General features: G+C 44.7%; 1 protein-coding gene across 1 annotated transcript in view; it reads right to left on the minus strand.

The window, feature by feature from the left end:
- SMG6 (SMG6 nonsense mediated mRNA decay factor) overlaps positions 1-26,326 on the minus strand; it is a 244,113-nt gene that overhangs the window by 175,895 nt on the left and 41,892 nt on the right. Inside the window, exons 9-10 of the mRNA XM_003816861.6 lie at positions 9,294-9,355; positions 1,151-1,296 (exon numbers count right to left, since the gene is read on the minus strand). Coding sequence (XP_003816909.3) covers positions 1,151-1,296; positions 9,294-9,355 — 208 coding nt within the window. The remainder of the gene's footprint in view (positions 1-1,150; positions 1,297-9,293; positions 9,356-26,326) is intronic.

Here is a 26,326-nt window from a genome sequence, read left to right on the forward strand (position 1 = left end):
ACCCAGACGCACTCTGAGAGGACCTTGCCCAGTCCCAGAAAGACCCACATTTCCATTTCAAGGCAAAGTGTGGCATACTCACTCCCCCACCACAAGCAAGTGAAGCATAACCCTTAAGTACAAATGGGGAGATAAATCAATCAACTTCACGGTGAGAGAAAGTGCTATGAAAAGGGGCAACAAGAGACCCAGCGGCACTCTGTCAAGAAACACCAGATCTGTTTTACAGCAGGGTCTCTATGGGCCAATTCCCACTTCCTGGCATTTCTTGCCCTGAGACCAAACACTCTCTGTCAGTGTTCTGAAATGACTCCTAGGCAGCATGGACCAAATTACCCTTGCGAACAAACACAGAAAACAATGTCATCCCTGTACTACATAATTCCATCAAGTCATATCATATCATCCTTACCTAAGTGAAATGAAGGGAACGGAAGGGAAGGGAAGGAATCCTGGTAACATCCTTTGACCCTGACCTGGTCATCAGAGCATTTAAAACCCTGCCAATCTGCCCTTCTCCCCTCTACTTCCACACCCACCAGACCCCCTATGAAAAAACCCCAAAATGTTCAGAAAAACATTTTAGAATGCACACTGGTATAATAGCTAAATTCTGGGACTGGTGGTTTTTGTGCTTCCAGATTTGAGTCACCAAAGCTCATCAATTCTCGGTTCTTACTCCCTGGCAGGCTCCCACTAGGGATATCCCATAGGGAACTAGACTTTTCCATATTGAACAAACAGGGTACATGAGTCCAGAAACAGCTATTCCCAATCCCTGCCAAGCGTATGGTCTCTGCAATGAAACATCTCAGCAATGCCTCTCCCTTGGGAGAGGCTCTGGGTCTGCAGCCTTCAAGAGGCCTTGCTGCTGCCTTTCGCGTGGCCAGATGTGCAACAGCATCTCTGCATTTGCAAATTAAGCTCTATACCCATGATTCCCTCCTTCCATCCCACCCAAGCACTAGAGTCATACAGATTTCAAAGTAAACTAAATATCTGAGACAATGGTAGGAAGGGTAGGGTGGGGTGTGTGTGTTCGGGGGTGGGGTGGGGGGAGGTAGGTATGGTAGGTATGGTAACACAAGAAAGAAGCTACATTAATCTCTATCTGTCTATATTCTAGATGAAGAAACTAAACATGCCTTACCTTTCAGCTGCGAGTTGTGTACTGCAAACATATTGATGGTCATAAGCTGCAGCATGCGGGTACTTCCAATGGGAGAGGGGCTGTGCTGCAGTAACACCTGGAACTCCTTGAGGACCTTCTCAGCCACTGCAGGGAATGTCTCCATCCTGCAGATTCAGAAAACCCATCAATGAGGCACCTCTCTCTTTCAGTCTCTCTCTCACTCTGTCACACACACACACACACACACACACACACCAGACAACTACTGCCTAGGACATTTCTTTGCTACTTTCACAAACCTTCCCGGTATCCTGCAATTTTGAACAAATTCAAGATAAAGGAATTTTCAGGGTCCAGAGATGGAAACAACTCAAGTTTTGGATAAATCACTATGAGTTATTATGCTTTGGTATGCTATTTCCTCACCCCTGGCAATAACTGTGTTCAAGCTGATATCAAAGTTTCTCTCTGAAACCATCGGCTTTTCTAAATACTCAACAAATTTCCTAAAACCTTCACAGTCCCTAAACTCTCTGGTATGAAACTTAATTCAATTAAAAAAGTAATGTGAATCTAAACAAAAAAAAAATTTTTTTTTTTTTTTTTGAGACAAAGTTTCGCTCTTTTCGCCCAATCTCAGCTCACTGCAACCTCTGCCTCCCAGGTTCAAGCAATTCTCCTGCCTCAGCCTCCTGAGTAGGTGGGACTACAGGCATGTGCCACCATGCCCGGCTAATGTTAGTATTTTTAGTAGAGACGGGATTTCACCATGTTGGCCAGGCTGGTGTCAAACTCCTGACCTCAAGTGATCCACCTGCCTCGGCCTCCCAAAGTGCTGAGATTACAGGCATGAGCCACTGCACTCGGCCTAAAGATTTTTCACCCAAGCGTTTACTTTAGGTAACCAGACATAGTTCTGCTGTTGTCTTCTGAGGCACTATCACACTGACTGTTCTGCCTAAGGATCCCAAATTTCCCCTTGAAGAATGCCTAGACCTAGAAGCCCCCAGTCATCTGTCTCAGTTCGTGTGTTGCCGTCCTCCTCCCTCTCACAAGGCTCTGCTCATCGGGGTCTGTATGTTTTCAGGCCAGTGGAAATAGAATGCCCTGGCCAAGTGCCACTCCCAATACAGGAAGAGGCTGTAACGCAGGGAGGCAGAAATCTAGCCAGTGACCTAGGGCTCCTAAGGAGAGGTCATTCAAATCACTCCTTGCCAAATGTGGCCACTGGATCCCAAACAGTGGTGCATGCCTGGAGCTTCTTTGGCAACAGAAACAAACCACAGCTGAAGTCTTCAGGAATAAAAAGCAAGTTCAAGCTTGGTGCTAGAGAGAGTAGCCAGGCACACGGGCCTTAGGGCTATGCCGAACAATTCGTGGTCACCAAAGTATTTTTTACCATGTCCCCCAGCCCCCAAATAAACAAACTGCTTGTGACATACTTGTGGGGTTGGGGAAACAGCTCCAGGTTGGATCAACAAATAGCTTCTGAAAAGCCACAAGGAAGGTAATCCTTCTCAAAAGATAGAAAGCGGTTTCAAGTTCTAGAGGAAGGTGCTTCTAGCTTCACCCATCCCGGCCCTTCCCGATTGGGAAGTGTCCTCCCCGGCTTAGAAAACTCCAGGTTTTCTGGAATCTTGGCAATCTTCACTCCTTGCTCTTGGATGGCAACTCTTATTACTGACCCCCTGGTGCCCAGAAGTCGTGCCACAGTTATGGGTCAATTACAGTTTACATTCCATTTCCCTTCTCTGCTGAGCTGTCCTCATTTTCATTGGCACAAAAGATGCCATGCATTTGCTTTTTTTCTCCACATGCCATTTCAAGTACCCACCCCTCCAAAACAAAACAAAACTCTTTTTTTTTTTCTCTAAAAAATTTCAGAGCCGTTAAAACTCTTGGAAGATGTGGAATGGCAGAGAGTGATATGTTTGGGGCTGGACTAGATCCATTTTTCCCCATGGGCTATAACAAAGGTTTCATTTTAAATCCTGACACTGTGCAGTACTCTTTCTGGTCAGAGGTGGGGAGGGGGGCTAGCACTTCTCGTTACGAGAATAGCAGCGTTCACTCTGCTTGAAAAGCAGCCACGCTGGGCAAGTTTCAGAGCCATGTGTCTCCGTGTTGAAAGGCAGTAGAGAGCCAGCACAGAACGACAGGACAGAAGTGTCACGTGGGACAGTTTTGCTTCGAAGCTGTGTCTGAGGAAGCCTCTTCTCTGGGGTAGGAATTGGAAACAGATCCATTAACACTCTCTGGGTCAGACTGAAGTCTTGAACGAGCACCAGGTCAAATGTCCACATTTCCTTTTTATAAAAAGTTTAAAAAAAAAAATTCTCCCTTTGCCTTTCAACTAATTCAACATGATTAAAACAAAAGAAAAAACTGAAAGCAGAAGGATATAAGTTAGAGTAACTTCAAATGTGAGATGTGAGAGAAGGTGGATCTATTCATACAAAACCAGCCTTGTTCAGCAGTAACCACGGGAGGCACAGATAAAGAGAGGAACCCTCCTCAGGGCTCAGTAGGTGGTTTCTGGTTTCCAGTTTTGTAACCAAAATGCTATCTAATTCTGGCCTCAAACTACCTGTAAGTAGTTTTATGTCTTTCTCTCTGAGAAATAATCTTTGCTTCACCCCGCGTTACTGATGGACACATACATATGTAGGTAGATGAGTGAAAGGTCTGGAAGAATACACGCCCTGATGTCTACTACTATCTTTTTGGAGGGCACAGAGTTAAAAGAAATTTTAGTCTTAGTTTTAATGTTATACTTTTATAAGGACTTCTGGATAATACTCATGTAATAATTATAAAATTATAGCCAAGAAGAAACAGCAGTCGCAGCAATAAAGTAGGAAGAGAAGCAACAGAGAAAACATACAAAAAGTGGTCATTTATAATCGCCAAAAATTGGAAGCAATCTAAAGTGCCCAACAATAGATGATTAAGATGGAACATGCACACAATTGAATACTAGTTTTTTTAAGCTGTATTACATTTTTTATTCATGTGAGAGAAACTTCCAAACATATTAAATGAAAATAGTTGCAAAGCAATAGAAAAAAAGTGTGTATGTGATACGTAGAAAAAAATTGAAAAAATTTTACCACATTTTAATGGTGGAGTTATCTCTAGGTGGTAGGAATATGGGTAATTTTTTATTTGTTCTTCTTTGCTGAGTTTTCTAAATACTTTACAAAGAGCACTGTAAAGAAAGAAAAGATTTCTCCCATAATGAATACATCTTACTTTTGTATTTAAGAACATCTGTTAATTTAAAAAGCGAATCAGACACAAACATTATATTTTTAAAAATTAAAAGTACAAAATAAATATATCAGTCTTTGAATTCCAAGAGACTTCGAAGCTAGGCAAATAGCATGACTAGGCAAGCAAGTAAAAGCTAAAGTGGTAACTGTGATCAAGGCAATAAGAGGAAGCAAAAGCATACTATTTGTCACAAATTCAGAGCCTATAGGCTGCCAGCTTCCTAACCTCTCTCAGTGGAGTCCGAGTGCAGGTGTGATCTGCCTCTCACCAGGAAAGGGTCTGTCAGGAGCCATATGGCACCCCGACTGAGTACTTCTCCCGAATCCGAGATGACTCTGTCCCTATCCTTTAAAACCTCAGAAGATACCATCGTTTTCGGGCTGTGTGTTTCACTGACTAAAGTGGCTGCCTTGTGATGTGATCTCTAGAGACACCTTGTTTCATTTGAATGGCAGTTTCAAGAAACCAATCTTTCAGACAACACCGGGACCTAGGCCCGGGACTGACTCAGACGGTGACTAACCGAGCAGGACTCAGCCCTCAGATGCTGAGGAACACAGCTGGGCTAGACAACATTCTCTGCAGAAAACAATCCAGGTTAGTTTTTCTCAACCTCTTATTTTTAAAAAACGAGCAAGATAGGAACAACCCAGGAGCAAAAGACCAAAACCAAAAAACTAAGCCATGTGACAGGGTGGAAATGAGAAAAAAAAAAAACAAATCATAGTACTACAGAACATAAGGACTGGAATGGACCTCAGAGACCATATCTTTAAACCACTGATCAGGTTAGCTGAAGCCCGCAGCAGCTCTGACTTGTTTACTCTCAAGATCTTGTAACTAGTAAGTGGTGAAAAACAAACTCTTTTTGGCACTGAATATTTCCTCTAAAGCTCTGAACCTCTTGTCAGCTAGTGCTGGGAGTTAAGAGACTTATCTTGCACATAGTAGGCATTCGAGTCTCTGCTGATGCAGTGTGGAGCACCAGGCACAGAGCAGACCATGCCTGGAAGCGCAGCGTCCGGGCTTTTCCGAAAGGGCAGGCGGGAGAGTGATGTGCCTTCAGCTGCTCCCCATTATAATCTCCTCACTCTTAATTCGTTTTCAACACCGCCCACATTTCACATCTTCTTCGTAATTAGGCAACAGTCTACGATGTTGTGTGTGGCTTGGGCTCATTGCTTTCCTAGTCTTACAGACTTCTATACCTTTTTCCCTGCAACAGAAATGTTATTTCTGTTTCTGCCTTCCAGAATAAATATGGGGCTCAATTTTATTTTACCTCCGGGACAGAATAAGAGGATACCCATAGAGGGAGTGTAGTGCCTAGAATCCACATACATTTTCCTCAGTGAAAACTACCATAAGTCATTTCTTAGGAAGGTGAAATTGGGCTGGCTTTATCTTTTTGACAACAGAATACGTTATATGCAGGAATAAAAGAGATCCTGAAAAATAACCTGGAACACAGTAAACCACCTCAGACAAATGAGATATCTATTCATTTTTAAAGGCCTCCAAAAAAGAAAATTCTCAAACATCTTCCCTTCTGTGAAATTTTCTTATACCTAACCCAAATCTCTCCAGCTACAACAGAAGCCAATTTCTCTTACTGTCATCCCATAAAAATCAAGACTATCCTATTAGGACCCGTTTATATTTAAACATGTTAGGCACCCTACAGCTGTCTCTAAATAAATATTTTTTACCTTAATGTTTTTCAAAATTAATTTTTCCTTTCAGATCTCATTTTCTGGCTTTTAAAAAAATTATCTATATACTCATTAGAAAGAGAGATGGGGTCTTCTGCCTAGGTTGCCCAGGCTGGTCTTGAACTCCTGGACTCAAGCGATTCTCCCACCTTGGCCTCTCAAAATGCCAGGATTATAGGCGTGAGCCACCGCACCCGGTCATTATCTCGCTTTTTCATCATTACTGTGGTCCTTTCCCAAACTTATTCCAAAATATGTGTCGAAATATAAGAATTTTAGAAGTGGAGGGGAAATCAGAGTGTAACTACTGCATAACCTGATAAAAATATATCCTAAATGTTCCTACATTCTGCACCAAGATTTATAACTTTTTTATTCCCAACAGTCTCTAACAGGGCAAGAAATATCTAGAGTAGTGGTTTTCAATGAGGGGCAACTTTGTCTCCCAGGAACACGTGGCAATGTCTGGAGACATTCTGAATCACCACATTTGGTGGGGGAAGTATGCAACTGGTACATAGTGGAAAGAAGCCAGGGATGCTGCTAAGTATCCTACAATGCACAGGACAGCCCCTCACAACAGAGTCATCTGGCTCAAAATGTCGATAGTACCAAGGGTTGGGAAATTCTGACTTAGGGCAACATGGTACAGGAAAATTTAAAGAACAAACACAGGCAAAGGAAAAAAGGAGAGAAAACACTGAGTGAAAAATAGTAAAGGAGAGAAAGATGAAAAAACGCGAATAAAAGATAAACAGGCTGGGCATGGTGGCTCACACCTGTAATCCCAGAACTTTGGGAGGCCGAGGCGGGTGTATCACGAGGTCAGGAGATTGAGACCATCCTGGCTAACATAGTAAAACCCCATCTCTACTGAAGATACAAAAAAAAAAAAAAAAAAAATTAGCCGGGCATGGTGGCAGGCACCTGTAGTCCCAGCTACTCCGGAGGCTGAGGCAGAAGAATGGCGTGAACCTGGGAGGCGGAGCTTGCAGTGAGCTGAGATCACGCCACTGCACTCCAGCCTGGGCGACAGAGCAAGACTCCGTCTCAAAAAAAAAAAGATAAATAAGCCAGCTGTGGTGGTGTGAGCATGCAGTCCCAGTGACACGGGAGGCTGAGCCACGATTTCAAGGCTATAGTGCGGTATGATCACACCTGTGAATAGCCACTGCACTTCGGCCTGGGTAACACAGACAGGCTCCATCTTTAAAAAAAAAAAAGAATAAGTAAGAAGCAGGAGTACCATCAACTGTCACTTTAAGTGTAGCACAATGGTATTTCCTACTCTGATGTGTTATTTTTAAGATGATACCGATATCATCTTATCCACCTTCAACCTTGTAACTACAGCCTTACATTACTCACTAGTGATTGTCTTGGGTCTACAGTAACCTACTAGAATACTACATATTTCTCTGCAGTGCTTAGCAATCCATCCATTTTTTTATAATTCATTCATTTGTACAACAAATACTACATGCCAGGCTCTAGGAACACAACAGTGAGGCAAAAACTGCCAGAGTGGAACTTAAACTGGTGGCAGTGGCAGTGGCAGGACGGGGGAGGTGGGAGGCAGGATATGGGACCAGTGATGCATCTAGTTTACTTTGCCTAAGTGAATGTCTCCACCCGTTATGTCTACAGATAGAGATTCATCTACTGGTACCTTGTCCAATTTTCCCAAGTCATTTTCAAATCCAAACTATGCTTGCAATGACCATCACTATCATTCTTACCCAGGTTGATACCAAATGAATATGTAATAAGCACACTTTCTAGTCCACCGCCCATGGAGCAGAGTTTCTTCCAGTGGAACCAAGCCTTTCCGCTTCTCAAAAAAGTTAACTACAACGGTATGTGGAAACTGACATAGCCCCTACCTCCACTAAGAGAGCCTTCTAGGCCGGGCGTGGTGGTTCATGGCTGTAATCCCAGCACTTTGGGAGGGCGAGGCAGGTGGATCACATGAGGTCAGGAGTTCAAGACCAGCCTGGCCAATATGGTGAAACCCCATCTCTACTAAAATGCAAAAATTAGCCAGACGCGGTGGCACGTGCCTGTAATCCCAGCTACTTGGGGGGCTGAGGCAGAAGAATCACTTGAACTCAGAGGGCAGAGGTTGCAGAGAGTCGAGTCATGCCGCTGCACTCCAGCCTGGGCAAGAGAGCAAGGCTCTGTCTCAAAAAAAAAAAAAAAAAAAAAGGCCTTCTAGAGAATTACAGATAAACTTACGAAGTTATGACGGGAAGTGAAAGGGAAACATTGACAATAACTGGGGTATTCATAATTCAAAACAAATCACCCCAAAGGGTAGCTCGCAATACAACTTCCAACTCAGAAAATATTAGAATCCAGTAGAAGACTGGTCTAGTGGAAGACTGGTCTGGGGGCACTGCCACCTACTCCTTTCTTCACTCTCCTATACTCAGGGAGATCCTATACTAAAGAGGCACCAGGCATCCATCTGCTCTGGCGTGTAGGCATTACGTTGGGCTTAGGATCACTAGTTTTACGCAGAGAGGAAGAACTCGGATCCATCCAAGGAATAAAGGAATACTCAAAACTCGATCTGTTTCCAGGAATTTATGCAGTCAAGTGTTAGTTTTGCACACACTACCTTCCCTGAGATGTCTATGGAAATCCATGGTGGATGATGAAACCGTAAGAGGCTTGGTATCTAATGAGATCAGCAATATGGCAAAGGAAACTGAGCATAGAAGGAAAGGATATGGGTCAGAAGGATATAGCAAGAAAATGTTACTCTTATTTTTGATGGAAAAGTAGTGGACAGTATTCTTCCCAAGGAGGACCCCCTGACAGCTGCACCCAGGGATTTAGCACAACTGCCCTGAGGCGCTCACTAGGGACCTAAGCCGGAAGGCAGAGGAAAGAGAAACCCAGAGGGACTGGGGTGGGGGCTGGGACGAGATTGTATTTAAAGGAAGGTTTCAGTAAAGGTAGAGAAAGAAGAAACAAGAGAGATAGAGAGCAATATTTACCAAATTTCATGAGCACAGTAGGACAGAAGATGAAGGGAAGAGAAGAGAAGGTGGAGGCCTCTAAGAATTCACACCCTGTGCCCTCAGTTACAAACACAGTCCAGTTGCTAACAATATTAAATTCCAAAATGACTTGTAATGTAGGAAAATAAAATAAACATCCTGCACACTTACCCAATCCGGGTAAACAGCTTCCCATGGGCATGGAGAAAACTGAGGATGAACCTTTTGTTCAGCTGCATGGGAAAAAGGGAGAGGAGAAAACAATTAAACTTTCCCCAGTTTCCTGTTACTGAACAGAGTCCCCAGTGACACAATAACCTGGCCAGGGTCTAAGGGGTGGGCACTAGGGATGGGAACCAAATGGACATGCCCAAACTCTCACAGACCCAGGGCACATGCCCAACAGCTGCCGCTCAGCTGAGCCAAGATGACAACAGGCTCAGTGAGCAGACAGCACCCTCTGCCGGCAGTGGCACCTGTGTGCAGGGGATGAGGCGGTGAATCCTAATAAGCAGGATATAAAGAAAGATGCCCACAGCTCTCTGAGGATCTAGGAGCCACTCCGGCTCCATAATCATGGAAATGAAACTCTAACAGGAGCAAGGATAATAGTGAAGACCCTGGTTCTATTTGGGTTATTTTTCTACCTACCTAGCTAGGAAAGCAGGACTCTTTGACAACCAAGAGCAAGGTAACCCACCACTAACTAGCTCATCAAATTGTACTTCACCAGCTTTAAAAACTAGAGTTCATGTTCTAGGTCTGGAGTTGAAAATTCAAGTGTCTAAAGGGCTAGGCGTGAAGTATGCTGATGGAGACAGTAGCAAGCTATGACTATTCCACTCCAGTTTTGGCCAAATCCTCTATGTAGGCCCAAGCTGGAAACTGCAATCTGGGTTTTTTTGTTTTTGTTTTTTGAGACAGAATCTTGCTCTGTCACCCAGGCTGGAGTGCAGTGGTATGATTTCAGCTCACTGCAACCTCCACCTCCCAGTTCAAGCAATTCTCATGTCTCAGCCACTCAAGTAGCTGGGATTACAGGCATGCACCCCCGTAATCGGCTAATTTTTGTATTTTTAGAAGAGACGGGGTTTTGCCATGTCTGCCAGGCTGGTCTCCAACTCCTGGCCTCAAGTGATCCACCTGCTTTGGCCTCCCAAAGTGCTGGGATTACAGGCATGAGCCACTGCACCCAGCATGTTTTGTTGTTTTGAGACAGGGTCTCACTCTGTCGCCCAGGCTGGAGCACAGTGGTGTGATCACAGCTCACTGCAACCTCAACCTCCTGGGCTCAAGTGATCCTCCTGCCTCAGCCTCCTGAGTAGCTGGGACTACAGGTATGTGTCACCACACCTAGCTAATTTTTAATTTTTTGTAGAGAGGAGTTCTCAATATGTTGCCCAGACTGGTCTCAAAATCCTGGGCTCAAGCAATCCTCCTGCCTCAGCCTCCCAAAGTGCTGGGATCACAGAGGTGTGAGTCACTGCACCTGGCTGAATCTGGATTTTTATGTGAAATAATCTGGCTTTTACATGTTGGCTACTAATGAAAATAATTTAAGCATTAAAGAAGCCAAAAAACACATTTGCCAGCTACATCTGGCCCATGAGCCACCAATTTACAATCGTGGTTCAAGGTTCTAGAAAATCTACTTCCATTGAAACCAAACTATTTCTCAGCAAAACAAGGGAGGGAAAAAAATTTCAATTCAAATCCAAAGCAAGCAGAAACAATCTAAAAACTAAACCTCCTTGTCATCTTCCCTGGTCTCCTAGAAGCAGTATATTCAGGGCTCTGTAGCCAGCCAGGAAGAGAAGTGAAGAATCTTGACCCCAGGATCCCAGTGGTCAGGGCAAGGAGTCCAGTATCGCTGGGCAGTCTGCCCCACAAGGAGAAAGTCCCTGTTTAATCCTCTGACAAAACAGAACATCAATCAAGCTATGGCAGTTCCATCTATTTCATATGGAAGCCAAGTGTGGGAAAAGAGGTACATTCTCACTTTACCAATGATCAACATCAAACTCTGCATAGAATGTTCACTCTATTTTTGCTTTAAATGAGTTACACTCATTTAATTTATAGATAAAAAGTTCAGAATATTTCATTGAAGATAACCTGTCTATACAGCAAGGTGAGTCAGGGCCAGGGACACTGGGTTCCATCAACAGAATGGAAGAGGCCGGGTGCAGTGGCTCATGCCTGGAATCCCAGCACTTTGGGAGGCCATGGCAGGTGGGATCAATTGAGGTCAGGAGTTCAAGACCAGCCTGGCCAACATGGTGAAACCCCGTCTCTACTAAAAATACAAAAATTAGCTGGGTGTGGTGGCAGGTGCCTGTAATGCCAGCTACTTGGGAGGCTGAGGCAGGAGAATCGCTTGAACCCGGGAGGCAGAGGTTGCAGTGAGCCAAGATCATACCATTGCACTCCAGCCTGGACAACAAAGAGCAAAACTCTGTCTCAAAAAATAAAACAAAACAAAACACAAAAACACTAGAATACAAGAGTGAGGAATGGCTGCAAAATAAATTGCCCATAGCTACACCAACATTAGTGGCGAAACCTGGCCAGAATGCAGATCTCTAGATTTCCTAGCAGAGGAAGATGGTGAGAAACAGGGACCTTCCCATGAAAGACCTCTGCCATTTACCTGCGGTGGGATCTTAGGCAACGGATCTAAATGCTCGCTTGACCTGTAAACACTCAATTGTTAACATTCTCTCCTAACAAATGATGAAGCAAGTGGTGAAATGAAGCAACTGGAGAATCTGGGAGAAGAATATGTGGGAGTTTTTTGTGTTATTCTTACAACTTTTCCACAGATAGGATGTTATTTCAAATAAAAAGTTAAGAATACACATTCTCTCTCTCTTCCTATTTTAACTTGGTTATCCCTCTTCCTATAGATGTCAATCATAAATTGGTTAATTCATTCATAATCAGAAGGAATCCCTTATAAACTGGTTCTATTTATATCCTAAGTCTTTCATAAACTGGTTATATATAAAGGTTACTTGTACAGCCGGGTGCAGTGGTTCACGCCTGTAATCCTAGGACTTTGGGAAGCCAAGGCAGGTAGATCATCTGCGGTCAGGAGTTCAAGACCAGCCTGGCCAACATGTTGAAACCCTGTCTCTACTAAAAATACAAAAATTAGCCGGGTGGTGGGTGCCTGTAATCCCAGCTACTAGAGAGGCGGAGGCAGGAAAATCACTTGAACTTGGGAGGCGGAGACTGCAGTGAGCCATGATTGTTCCATTGCACCCCAGCCTAGGTGACAGAATGAAACTGTCTCAGAGAAAAAAAGAAAAAAGATACAGGCCAGGCATGGTGGCTTATGCCTGTAGTCCCAGCACTTTTGGAGGTTGAGGCGGGTAGATCATGAGGTCAGGAGTTCAAGACCAGCCTGGCCAATATGGTGAAACCCAGTATCTATTAAACAAACAAACAAACAAACGAAACAGCCGGGCGTGGTGGCACGCACCTGTAGTCCCAGCTACTTGGGAGGCTGAGGCAGAAGAATCGCTTGAACCTGGGAGGCAGAGGCTGCAGTGAGCCGCGATCACACCACTGCACTCCAGCCTGGGAGACAGAGTGAGACTCTATCTCAAAAAAATAAAAATAAAAATAAAAAGATACTAACCCACTTCATTCAAGCCTAAATACCATCCCCCAAGCCAACTCAGAAATTTAAGCAACTTTACTTTAGTAAATGGCAGAGTCAGAACTTGAACCCAGGTCTTCAGATTCCAAACACAGTTTTCTTTCTCTTATCCTACACCTATCTCGGGGAAAAGAACTGGTGAGCTGATTCAACCAAGGGCTAACGAGGGAATAAGAGCAACTAAGAAGCCGTTCAAGTTTTGCTTTTAAGTTTTCCTTCCTGATTAGGTAGGAAACTCATACTGTTTGAACCACAACACCTCCTGGACTAAAACGAGAGCCCCAAGAGGTTTGGAACATCTGTGCTTCTATGTGTACTTCACAAACATCCTTCCCTTAGGGTAGGAGATGAAGCCCACCTAATTACCTGAGTCCGTACTTGCCACTACCGTATTTTAACTGCAAAAAGTCGATTTCAATGCATTACTTTTCAACTAGTGGGAGTAAAGAAAATCTCAGATAACCTTTTCAAACTATACACACACTCTCCCTAACCTTAGTTAATGAGAACCACCGCTTTATTTTTAGTCTGAAGGTCACTGCTAAACATACTTTCTCTTTGTTGTCATCAATAACACTTCAATTAGGAAAGGAGCTAAAAATGTAGATACATCTAGAAGGTATGTGACATGAGGGAGCAGATTTGTTACATATTGATCAAATCGGACCTAAACAACATTTACAAGAGACAATATGAAGTCAACTAGCACTGAGACAGATACTTTGGAGAACTTTTTTTTTTTTTTTTGAGACAGAGTCTTGCTCTTTCACCCAGGCTGGAGTGCAGTGGCGCTATCTCAGCTCACTGCCAGCTCCGCCTCCCGGGTTCACGCCATTCTCCTGTCTCAGCCTCCCAAGTAGCTGGGACTACAGGCGCCCGCCACCGCGCCCCGTTAATTTTTTTTTTTTTTTTTTTTGTATTTTCAGTAGAGATGGGGTTTCACCGTGTTAGCCAGGATGGTCTCAATCTCCTGACCTTGTGATCCGCCCGCCTTGGCCTCCCAAAGTGCTGGGATTATAGGCGTGAGCCACCGCGAGAACTCTTAACTGACCCCAAACCCATAGTCACAAAAACCTTAGTCTGAGCTTCCTTCTTCCTTCCTAACACATCAGCATGGACTGGCTTCCATTTCTACCACTTTTCAATTTTTATCATTTATCTTAGAGACAGTGTCTCACTCTGTTACTCAGCCTGGAGTGCAGTGGCAACATCACGGCTCACTGCAGCCTCTGACTCCTGGGCTCAAGCAATCCTCTCACCTTAGCCCGCAAAGTGCTAAGATTATAGGCGCATACCAATGCGCAGGGCTAATTTATTTTCATTTTTTGTAGAGATGGGGTTCTCACTTTGTTGCCCAGGCTGGTCTCCTCACTTTGTTGCCCAGGCTGGTCTCAAACTCCTGGCTTCAAGCAATCCTCCAGTTTTGGCTTCCCAAAGTGCTCAGATTACAGGCGTGAGCCACCTTGCCTGGCAGACTTTTTTTATTTTTAACAATACACCTAGATGGTTCTCCGTCAGGTGGAAAATAAATGTTACTTCTCAAATTGTGAGTCCACCTGCGTTCAGATCTTCCTTACATATTTACCTACTGTTCACTGAAACAAAAATGCTTCTTGGGTGTATCCCTGAGAGGTAGTGTTAGAATTATTAAAGGTCTTCTGGCTCCTTAGCTCAAGTCCAAAACAAATTCACTGTGGACTCCTGAGCTCAACCTAAAGAGACACCAATGGCAGGATGGATGGGTAGGTCTCTGGACACACAATAAAGTCTGTCCTGTCATTAACTGTGGGATTATAAGTAAAATGTTTTGGATTGTTCCTGGACTGTAAAATGGAATTTCTACCACTGACATTACCTAATTCAGAACTAAAAGGATGAAATGAAATAATACAAATTAAAGTAGTCTGAGGAGTAGATGTTTTACACAAGCCTTGAAAGTTATCACTCAAAATTGTGTCTACGGGCTTGGTGACTGTGGAGCAAGGAAGGAGAGAAAAGCTGCTCAGAGGCAACAACGCAAGAGGAGGGGATTCTGAAACAGGCCCAATTTCAGTTCCGAAAGAGTCGTTCCTGCTTCTACAGAGTCGTGTGAAAAACCGAATTTCTGAAAAGTGAATCATTTTAAGGACAGTAAGGGTAGTCAGTATTAAAGGAATTCCAAAGTGCATTTTAAAGTGATTTTGAGGAGCATAAATTATTATTCTCTTATCTGTATGGAATGTCTCTATTTTTATATACACTTTTTTTTTTTTGAGACAGGGTCTCACTCTGTCACCCAGACTGGAGTACAGTGGCACAATCAAGGCTCACTGTTGTCTAGACCTCCTAGGCTCAAGTGATCCTCCCGCCTCAGCCTTCTGAGTAGCTGGGACTACAGGCACACACAATCATGCCTGGCTAGTTTTTTATTTTTTGTAGAGACGGGGTCTCACTATATTGCCAAGGAGTCTCAAACTCCTGGGCTCAAGCGATCCTCTGCCTCACCCTCCTAAAGCAGTGGGATTACAGACATGAGTCACTGGTCCTGGCCCCATATATTTTTAAAAAAACAAAACTTTCTTGCATTTTAGAAAAGGGATCTATCCTCTTAGATATGAGACAACATAGGTGGAGACCAAATTTCATGAGTACCTGTTAGTAAAACAGCCAGGACTTTCACAGCATTCAATCAAAGCCCACTTATCAGTCTCTCTCAAGCAATGAGATCACAAGGCGGAGGAGGATGTGGGCGCACTGGTGATGTTGTTCACACGTCATCCTCATCCCTGCGCTCCTATGCTGGGCATAAGAGGAAACCAACAAGATAGGGTCTCTGATGCCAAGGAGCTTATAGTCCAAGAACAAATATAAATAACATACCAACTTGCCCACTGGCCATTTATGCTCCCACACCTAAGACAAGGCCTATGAAGGTTCCAGGAGGCACTGTGTTTCCCTTACTGTCATTTTTCCTGTCACAGAGATAAGATGAGAATCTAAGAAAAAAAAAAAATGAGGGAAGGGGGGCCTGGTACACAAAATGTGGAAACCCATCAGTAATGCAATAATCATTCAGTAAAGACAGAGTTATTCATTATTAGTACTTTCAGCATTCCTCTTTCCAGGATATACAGATTAAAAAAAAAAAAAAAGTACGGGAAAACCAAATAGCGTGACTCAAATGCCTCGTAGGAAGATGTAGCAAATCAAATCAATCCTTAGGCCCCTTACTTGGACCAAAGAGCCACGCTGAGGCTGAGGTAGAACCGGGATGGCAACAGCTCTTCACCCTTTACTTCCTCCACTCCAGAACTGTTCAGGGCTGGATGACAGCTCAATTAGCTTCAATTAAACATAAGTTCCTGTACAGATGTCCCACTTAAGATGGCTAGATCTGAGACATGTGAATTTAAGTGTAAAATGTGCCTTTTAAAACTACCTCTTCCAACTAACGCACCCCTTGAAACAATGCCTCTCAACTTTGCACTGCAGTTTAGTGCTGCCTCTTATACTAAAGCAATTCGTTACTTCGTTATCCCTCCTAGTTAAAGCCAGCAGACTGAGGGAAATTGAGCTAAATCAGTAGGCAGCTCCAGAAAACACAGCCAACCAGCAGAGGGACAGCCGAGCTCAGAGTACCTGGCTGGCTCTCAGAAAGGAAACTGGCACCAGGTATAAAGAAAAGAAGGGGCCAGGCACAGTGGCTCACGCCTGTAATCCCAGCACTTTGGGAGGCCGAGGCGGGTGGATCACCTGAGGTCGGGAGTTCGAGACCAGCCTGACCAACATGGAGAAACCCCATCTCTACTAAAAATGCAAAATTAGCCGGGCGTGGTGACTCATGCCTGTAATCCCAGCTACACTGGAGGCTGAGGCAGGAGAATCGCTTGAACCGGGAGACGGAGGTTGCAGTGAGCCGAGATCGCACCACTGCACTCCAGCCTAGGAAACAAGAGCGAAACTCCATCTCAGAAAAAAAAGGAAAAAAAAGAAAAGAAGGAGGCCAGGCACGGTGGCTCACGCCTGTAATCCCAGCACTTTGGGAGGCTGAGGTGGGCAGATCACGAGGTCAAGAGATCGAGCCCATCCTGGCCAACGGTGAAACCCCGTCTCTACTAAAAATACAAAAATTAGCTGGGTGTGCCTATAGTCCCAGCTACTCAGGAGGCTGAGGCAGGAAAATCACTTGAACCTGGGAGGTGGAGACTGCAGTGAGCCAAGATGGCGCCACTGCATTCCAGCCTGGTGACAGAGCAAGACTCCAACTCAAAAAAAAAAAAAGAAAAGAAAAGAAAAGAAAAGAAGGAGCCACGAATATGTTCAGTATTTTGTATTTACTGCTCATGTGTTTACTGGAGGAAGGAATATGACAGAATGGTATGAACAGAGACCGCTGATCTTAAGAGTTGAAGACCTGGGTTCGAATTTTGGTCATGCCATTTATTTGCTGTTAATTATCAGGAAGTCACATAAATCTTCTAGGGCTGTTTCTTCAACAGTTAAATGAGTGAGATCAGTACTGCTAATTCCATAACCCTGAGTGTATGTCTATCCCTGAACAGCTTTTATAAAAAATACAGATTCCCCACTCCTACAGAATCAGAATCCTCAAGGACGAGAGAGGGGCACTTCGAATCAACATTTTTAAAGGTCTCCAGGTCACTGTGAAAGATAGCCAGATTTGGAAACCACTGGGCTATATCAGACGCTGGCAAACTATGGCCATGGGTCAAATGTAGCCTGCCACCTGTTTTTGTATGACCCATGAGCTAAGAATGGTTTTTACATTTTTTTAATGGCTGAAAAAAAAAATAAGAGAATATTTCATGACATGAAAATTATATGAAATATAAATTTCAGTTTCCATAAATAAAATTCTGTTGAAACACAGCCACCCTCATTTGTTTACATATTGTCAGTGGCTGCTTTCCCCCTACAAAGGCAGAGCTGAGTAGCTGCAGCAGAGGGCACATGGCCCACAAAGCCTAAAATATTTTATTTTATTTATTTATTTTATTTATTTTTTTTTTGAGATGGAGTCTCGCTCTGTCACCCAGGCTGGAGTGCAGTGGCGCGATCTCGGCTCACTGTAAGCTCCGCTTCCTGGGTTCACACCATTCTCCTGCCTCAGCCTCCTGAGCAGCTGGGACTACAGGCGCCTGCCACTACGCCTGGCTAATTTTTTGTATTCTTTTAGCACAGATGGGGCTTCACCGTGTTGACCAGGATGGTCTCGATCTCCTGACCTCCTGATCCGCCCGCCTCGGTCTCCCAAAGTAGCCTAAAATATTTACTATCCAGAACGTTACAGAAAAAAAATGTCTGCTGATACCTGGGCTAAATAATCTACAACGCTGGTGTCTCAAAAGATGTTTCTTCCTGCACCGCACTTCAGAGCTACCACACACGTGTACTGGAAACAGTCTCGATTCTCATGAGCTAAGAGGTGAAGATGGGTAGTGATGAAGAGTATGGTTTAAAAGGACCCCCCCCCCACCCCGCCACCAGAATATTCCGACATCCACCCACTTCTCACCACCACAGGAGAAGCACCAATTTTCAGTATTTCTCCCAATGCTAAGAGCCCACAAATGCATAATTCTAAGTAAATATAACTTTTCTTGCCAGCTTCTGTGTAAGCACCATCCCATTCTATGATAGCACAAGTGACACCAAATGCCAAAGACTCCTGCTCTCGGACAGTCACACACTCCAAAGGCTACAGAGAAATATAAATGGTACTCTCCAGGTTTCCACCTGCAGGGTAGAAACAGAACATACCCAAGCCCAACGGAGACTTCACTTAGGCCATAGGGTTCCTGGACGTTTCCCAAAACATCCCTATCAAAGGAAAGTGCCAGATTAAGATTTATGAATCCCTATGCTGTGGTGTGACAATCTGTAACAACCAACTCAAATGTGCCACCAGCTTAGCATCTCCAGGTACACAGAAAAAGAGAAAGAAAGTTCAGCCAAAGGGCAACACTGTTGCTCTGACTGGGTTACTTTCTGAATGACTCTTCTTTCTGACTCATCTCTCTCATGCCTGGGAACTCTCATGCCCATCCACCCAAATAGTAGGGGAGCTAGGACACGCTGTGTCTGCACTCCAGGAAGTGAGAGAGAAGAGGAAATGGCTGAAGCTCCCACTGCATGATCCCATGGACAACCAGATAACAGTTTTCCAAGAGCACATACACAAGCTCAAACCCATTTTTTTTGTTGTTGTTGAGACAGAGTCTTGCTCTGTGGCCCAAGTTGGAGTACACTGGTGCAATCCCAGCTCACTGCAACCTCCGCCTCTGGGGTTCAAGCAACAATCGTGCCTCAGCTTCCCAAGTAGCTGGGACTAGAAGCGCGTGCCACCAAGCCCAGCCAATTTTTGTATTTTTAGTAGAGACGGGGTTTTGCCATGTTGTCCAGGCTGGTCTTGAACTTCTGGCCTCAAGTGATCTGCCCACCTCGGGCTCCCAAAGTGCTGGAACTACAGGCGTGAGATACCGTGCTCAGCCATCAAACTCATCTTATAAATCAACAGGTTGACATAGCGTAAGAGGGATGGTGAAGACTTCCTCACACATGGACCCATACATTTATTCATTCAACAAAAACCTACTGGGCACATTTTATGTACAAAGCACAGTGCACAAGCTGTGAACAAGGCAGAGATAATCCTTGCTCTATGGGTAACACAGACAATTATGAAGTGCCATGACTGGGGAAGGCTAGGATGCTGTGGAAATATACAGAAGCAGCACCAGAGATATCCTCTCAGAGGAAAAGACCTTTGAGTTGAAAAGTGAGGGTTGAAGAAACAGTTGGTTTTGGAGAGGAGAGGGAGTCACGTCCTGGTGTGTCTTAAGCAAAGGGAACAACATATATGATGTTCTCAAAAGTGGTACATTGTAGACTGGCATGGCTAGATGATTGATTCTGTAAGAAAGTCTGGAGAAGTGGGCAGGGCATGTTGGACAGGTCCTTGTTAAAGAATGTGATGTTCATTAAAGCCACTGAAGGGTTTTCAGCAGGGAAGTGACATGAGCAAACCTGTATTTGTAAAGGTTGTTCTGGATATTTAGAAAACTTAGGGTTTTGGCCAGCCGCCCCATCCGGGAGGGAGGTGGGGGGTCAGCCCCCGCCTGGCCAGCCGCCCCGTCCGGGAGGGAGGTGGGGGGTCAGCCCCTGCCCGGCCAGCCACCCCGTCTGGGAGGGAGGTGGGGGGCGCCTCCGCCCAGCCAGCCGCCCCGTCCGGGAGGTGGGGGGCACCTCTGCACAGCCGCCCCTTTTGAGAAGTGAGGAGCCCCTCTGCCCGGCCACTACCCCGTCTGGGAGGTGTACCCAACAGCTCACTGAGACGGGCCATGATGACGATGGCGGTTTTGTGGAATAGAAAGCGGGGAAAGGTGGGGAAAGGATAGAGAAATTAGATTGTTGCTGTGTCTGTGTGGAAGGAAGTAGACATGGGAGACTTTTCATTTTGTTCTGTACTAAGAAAAGTTCTTCTGCCTTGGGATGCTGTTGATCTGTGACCTTACCCCCAACCATGTGCTCTCTGAAACATGTGCTGTGTCCACTCAGGGTTGAATGGATTAAGGGCGGTGCAAGATGTGCTTTGTTAAACAGATGCTTGAAGGCAGCATGCTCGTTAAGAGTCATCACCACTCCCTAATCTCAAGTACCCAGAGACACAAACACTGCGGAGAGCCGCAGGGTCCTCTGCCTAGGAAAACCAGAGACCTCTGTTCACTTGTTTGTCTGCTGACCTTCCCTCCACTGTTGTCCCATGACCCTGCCAAATCCCCCTCTGCGAGAAACACCCAAGAATGATCAATAAAATAAATAAATAAATAAATAAAAAAGAAGAAAAAAGAAAACTTAGGGTTTTTTTGAGGGGTGAGGGGTTGGGTAGAGTCAAGTGTGTGGAGGTGAGGAGACCAGGTAAAAGGTTGTTGTTGCAATCATCCACTGGCAATGGAAACACAGAGGGAGGGAAGATGTGAAGATTGTCATTCCACACTTGGACAATCACGAGCCCTGTCTTTAAGTCTCAGTGGTTCTAGTTCCAAGTAACTTAATTTACAGACTAGCGGTGGTGCAGAACCAAGCATGAGTATTTTAAAAAGACTAAAGGCCAAGCACGGTGGGTCATGCCTGTAATCCCAGCACCTTAAGAGGCTGAGGCGGGTGGATCGCTTGAGCTCAGGAGTTTGAGACCAGCCTGGGCCAACATGGCAAAACTCCATCTTTACAAAAAATAAAAATAAAATAAAATAAATCAGCCACGCATGGTGGCGCACACCTGTAGTTCTAGCTACTTGTGAGGCTTAGGTGGGAGAACTGCTGGAGCCTGGGAGGCAGAGGTTGCAGTGAGCCGTGATGGTGCCACTGCACTCCAGCCTGGGAGACACAGTGAGACTTAATTTTTAAAAAAAATAGATAGACAGATTTGATACGCATTAAATAGGTTATCCAGGCAATATATACAAGAAAACTCGTGAGAAAAAGAGATGAATGTTGTAGGGAAAGAGCATACACATCACTATCTGTGAGAATTTAAATCCACTTCTTTTTGGAGAGTAATGTGGCAAAACCCAGACAAAGGTATGTATGTATGTATGTATGTATGTATGTATGTATGTATTTTGAGACGGAGTCTCACTCTGTTGCCCAGGCTGGAGTACAGTGGTGCCATCTTGGCTCACTGCAACCTCCACCTCCCAGGTTCAAGGGATTCTTCCTTTTTTTTTTTTTTTGAGACAGAGTCTCACTCTGTTGCCCAGGCTGTAGTGCAGTGGCATGATCTCGGCTCACTGCAACCTCCGCCTCCCAGGTTCAAGCAATTCTCCTGCCTCAGCCTCCCGAGTAGCTGGGACTACAGGCACGTGCCACCACACCCAGCTAATTTTTGTATTTTCAGCAGAGACGGGATTTCACCATGTTGGCCAGGATGGTCTCCATCTCTTGAGCTCGTGATCTGCCCACCTCCCAAAGTGTTGGGATTACAGGCGTGAGCCACTGCGCCCGGCCAAAAGAATCTTGTGCCTCAGCCTCCTGAGTAGCTGGGATTATAGACACGAGCCACCACGCCTGGCCCCAAAAGGTATTTAAAGGAAAAGGTATTTCTGTCAGGATTTAAGGATTCTGATCCTGAGTAGTAGCAATTCCATCTGCTACATTCCAGCCTAAGTGAGTGGGCAAAAAGAGACTACACCTAACATCAGAATGAAAGTCAAAGTCCTTACAATGGCCTACAAAAGACCTACATAATCTTACTCCACTACCTCCTTCTGTTCCTTAAACGTGATGAGTATGCTCCCAACTCGGGCCTTTGTATTTATCTTCCAGCCCAGTGGTTCCCAAACTTTACAGTACATTGAAATTTTCCTGGCTGGGCCTGGTGGCTCATGCTTGTAATCCCAGCACTTTAGGGGGCTGGGCGGATCACGAGGTCAAGAGCTCGAGACCAGCCTGACCAAATGGCGAAACCCCATCTCTACAAAAAAATACAAAAATTAGCTGATGGTGGCACATGTCTGTAGTCCCAGCTACTCAGGAGGCTGAGGCAGGAGAATCACTTGAACCCAGAAGGCGGAGGGTGCAGTGAGCTGAGATCACGCCACTGGACTCCAGCCTGGGCGACAAAGCGAGACTCTGTCTCAAAAAAAAAAAAATATATATATATATACACACACACACACACACACACACACACATATATACACATATATATACATATATAGATGGTCAAAACTTCTATAGCATCTTCTATGTGTAGCACACTACTCTAAGCACTTTGCGTCTGTTAACATTACAACAATTCTGTGAGGATAAGTACTACTATTATTTCCTTACAGAAAACAGCAAAGAGGTTAATTGACTTGCCTAGAGCCTGAGCTCTTTATTTCTCGCCTTTTAAAAAAGGCGACCTTGGCTGGGTGCAGTGACTCACGCCTGTAATCCCAGCACTTTGGGAGGCTGACGCAGGCAGATCAACGGAGGTCAGGAGTTCGAGACCAACCTGGTCAACACGGTGAAGGCCCATCTCTACTAAAATCACAAAATAATTAGCTGGGCGTGGTGGTGCAGCCTGTAGTCCCAGCTACTCTATGGGCTGAGTTGGGAGGATTGCTTGAGCCCAGGAGGTGAAGGGTGAAGTGAGCTGTGATCACGCCACTGCACTCCCAGCCTCAGTGACAGAGCAAGACGCTAGCTCAAAAAAAAAAAAAAAAGGAACTGGCGCGGTAGCTCACACCTGCAATTCCAGCATGTTGGGGGGCCGAGGTCAGGAGTTCAAGACCAGCCTGGCCAACATGGTGAAACCCCATTTCTACTAAAAATACAAAAATGAGCACAGTGTGGTGGCATGTACCTGTAATCCCAGCTAGTTGGGAGGCTGAGGTAGGAGAATTGCTTCAACCCAGGAGGCGGAAGTTGCAGTGAGCAGAGATCACACCACTGCACTCCAGCCTGGGCGACAAAGCGAGACTCTATCTCAAAAACACACAAACAAAAGGCAACTTTTTCAGCAGAACCGAGACAGACACGGAGAATGTTTCTATAAAGACCAAAAGCAAAAGCCCCAAACAAAACCCACCAATGGTTTCAGCTTTCTTTCACCGAGAGACCACCAGGCCAAACCAACAGAGAAGTCTTGGAGATTAAGGTAAGTAAATACTTCCAGTCCAGACAATACCATGCAAGTTGGCAGAAGCATGTAACAACATGCACCCTCAAATAGTATCAGTAAGAAGAGATAAAAGATAAAATTGTAAAACTGAACAAGTTTATTCATGGTGATAAAGCAACAGGAGCCTGATGAATAAGGAAAGAGTCCTTCAAGGACGGGCACAGTAGCTCATGCCTGTAAGAGGATCACTTGGGCCCAGGAGTTTGACCAGCCTGGGCAACACAGTGAGACCTCATCTCTATAAAAAATAAACAAAATTAGCCAGCTATGGTGGCACACGCCTGTAGTCCCAGTTGGGAGGCTGAGGTGGGAGGATCACCTGAGCCCAGGAGGTTGAGGCTGCAGTGAGCCGAGATCGTGCCACTGCACTCCAGCCTGGGTGACAGAGCGAGACCCTGTCTCCAAAAAAAAAAAAAAAAAAAAAGTTCAAGGAATATGTGTGCATTCGCACACTAATAAAGGGACTGTGCACAGTCCAGAAAAATATTTGAAAATAAACCTCTCTACCTACCTAACGCAATACAGGAAAACCCCTGAATCTCTCAGGAAAGGGAGGAGCACGAACTAATCTAAGAACCCAAAGGAGAACGAAGCTTCAGTTTAAGACAGATGTGGTCACAAAGACGGTTTCACAAACCACTCTGCTGTGGTTATTTGCCATAAAGCAAATAACCAGCACACAGGGAGCTTTGGCTACCTTGTGCGAGCTTCAGATTTAAGCAAGGCACCAAATAAGGGAAGGATTCTGGCGCATCAACTCCCAGGAAAAGTGTTTCAAGTTAAAAATGGTCATTCAGGTTTGGATGTGAACTTCTGTATCTGCTCTTTATCAACAGAGGCAACTCTACTCCCTGGCAGCTAGCAGCAGAAAAAGAAGAAAACTGTTAGAATACAAATGGATTACACAAAGACAACAACATGGCCTGCTACAGCCTGGCATTCGCCTTGACACTAAAAACAAGGCTAGAAACACGCAATGCAGATCTTCTGGGATTCCACATCTGAGCTGAACCAAGCATGTCCAGGAGAAGGCAGGCCATGATGTCACTTTCCCCCCCCCCCACCAGCCAGATGCTTCAAGATGAAGGCTGTAAACCACAGCACTGTTGGTGAGAGACTCAGTTTCACTGTGACTGGAGGCAAGGCCTGCTTCCAGCAAGTTTTTTTGGTCAATCAAATCTTTTCTGTGCTGGTTCCCAGACCCAAACTCTGTAGTTCAAAAGTCAAAGCAAACACCTCAAATCTTTTATCTTTGATCCAATTCTTTATCTTCCAAATTATCTCTTCGTTCTCTGTCTCTGAACAATGAAAATCAATCTTAACAAGGATCCACAAAGCAAGGAAAACATGGGCATTAACTTCTTCCTAATTTATTTAAAATGCTCTGTCACTGCTATCATTAAACGTATAGAAAAAAATTTGAGTTTAGAGTTAAAAGGGAAGAGGCCGGGCACAGTGGCTCATGCCTGTAATCCCAGCACTTTGGGAGGTTGAGGTGGGTGGATCACCTGAGGTCAGGAGTTTGAGACCAGCCTGGCCAAAAATGGCAAAACCCTGTCTCTACTGAAAATACAAAAATTAGCTGGGTGTGGTGGCGGGTGCCTGTAATCCCAGCTACTTGAGAGGCTGAGGCAGAAGAATCACTTGAACCCGGGAGGCGGAGGTTGCAGTGAGACGAGATCATGCCATTCCACTCCAGCCTGGGCAACAGGGCGAGACTCTATCTCAAAAAATATATTTAAGAAAAAAAAAAAAAAAAAAGTCGGGCACGGTGGCTCACTCCTGTAATCCCAGCACTTTGGGAGGCGCAGGAGGGCAGATCACGAGGTCAGGAGATTGAGACCATCCTGGCTAACACAGTGAAACCCTTTCTCTACTAAAAATACAAAAAAAAAAAAAAAAAAATTAGCCAGGTGTGGTGGCGAGCACCTGTAGTCCCAGCTACTCAGGAGGCTGAGGCAGGAGAATGGCATGAACCCGGGAGGCGGAGCTTGCAGTGAGCCAAGATCGCACCACTGCACTCTAGCCTGGGTGACAGAGCGAGACTCCGTCACAAAAAAAAAAAAAAGGGAAGAGAAGAATGACAGCGATACAAGTAAATAAACTGCTGGTTATACAAGTATGCTTACATTGTCACAATTTATCACCTGTATGGCTCTGTTATGTGTACTTTTCTGTGTATATATATTTTTGGAAGATTTCTTTTACTTCTGCAATAATTTTTTAAATTGCCACAACTTTTTCTACTAGTCCACAAAAAGCCTTTGTTTCACAGCCAATAAATACCCTTTGCCCCATATGTCCTAATCCCCACCATTATTCTAACTCTGAGGCGGTAGACATGCGGATGACTGGTGCTATAATAAACAACTTTCTGCTACCCCTCGGTGGACAAAGCTGTGCAGATGTGTTGATGGTGTATGCTATATCCCCAGTGTACGGATGTAAAGACAAGGAAAGAGATTAAAAAATCTGTTCATGCAAACAAAAAGAAATTTAGGAATGCAACCCATAAGATCTCACTCCTGGTCTGCAGTGACCACAAGTGACAGCTTCCTAGGAGCACCAAGGGCACTATTAGTGCCTTATTCAACCTTTTGACATATGTCACTTACAAGTATTTCAAAAGCCATAGAGTTTTATAGATCTGTCCAGAAGTCTAAAGGAAAACCTGCCAAAGACATTCCTCAGAAGAGAATGTCAAATGTGTTAACATAGTTTGCTTGACAAATTAGGACCTAGCATCTCAGAGATTTGTGGCACAAGTAAACTCAAAATCTCAATAGCGAGAATAAGGTTTTAGCATCTTTATCAAGAAAAAAAATCCCAGAAAAATGTAAATCCATAGCGAGTATTATCACAATTCCTCTTTCC

The sequence above is a fragment of the Pan paniscus genome, chromosome 19 (assembly GCF_029289425.2).
Source record: "Pan paniscus chromosome 19, NHGRI_mPanPan1-v2.0_pri, whole genome shotgun sequence".
NCBI classification, from domain to species: Eukaryota; Metazoa; Chordata; class Mammalia; order Primates; family Hominidae; genus Pan; species Pan paniscus.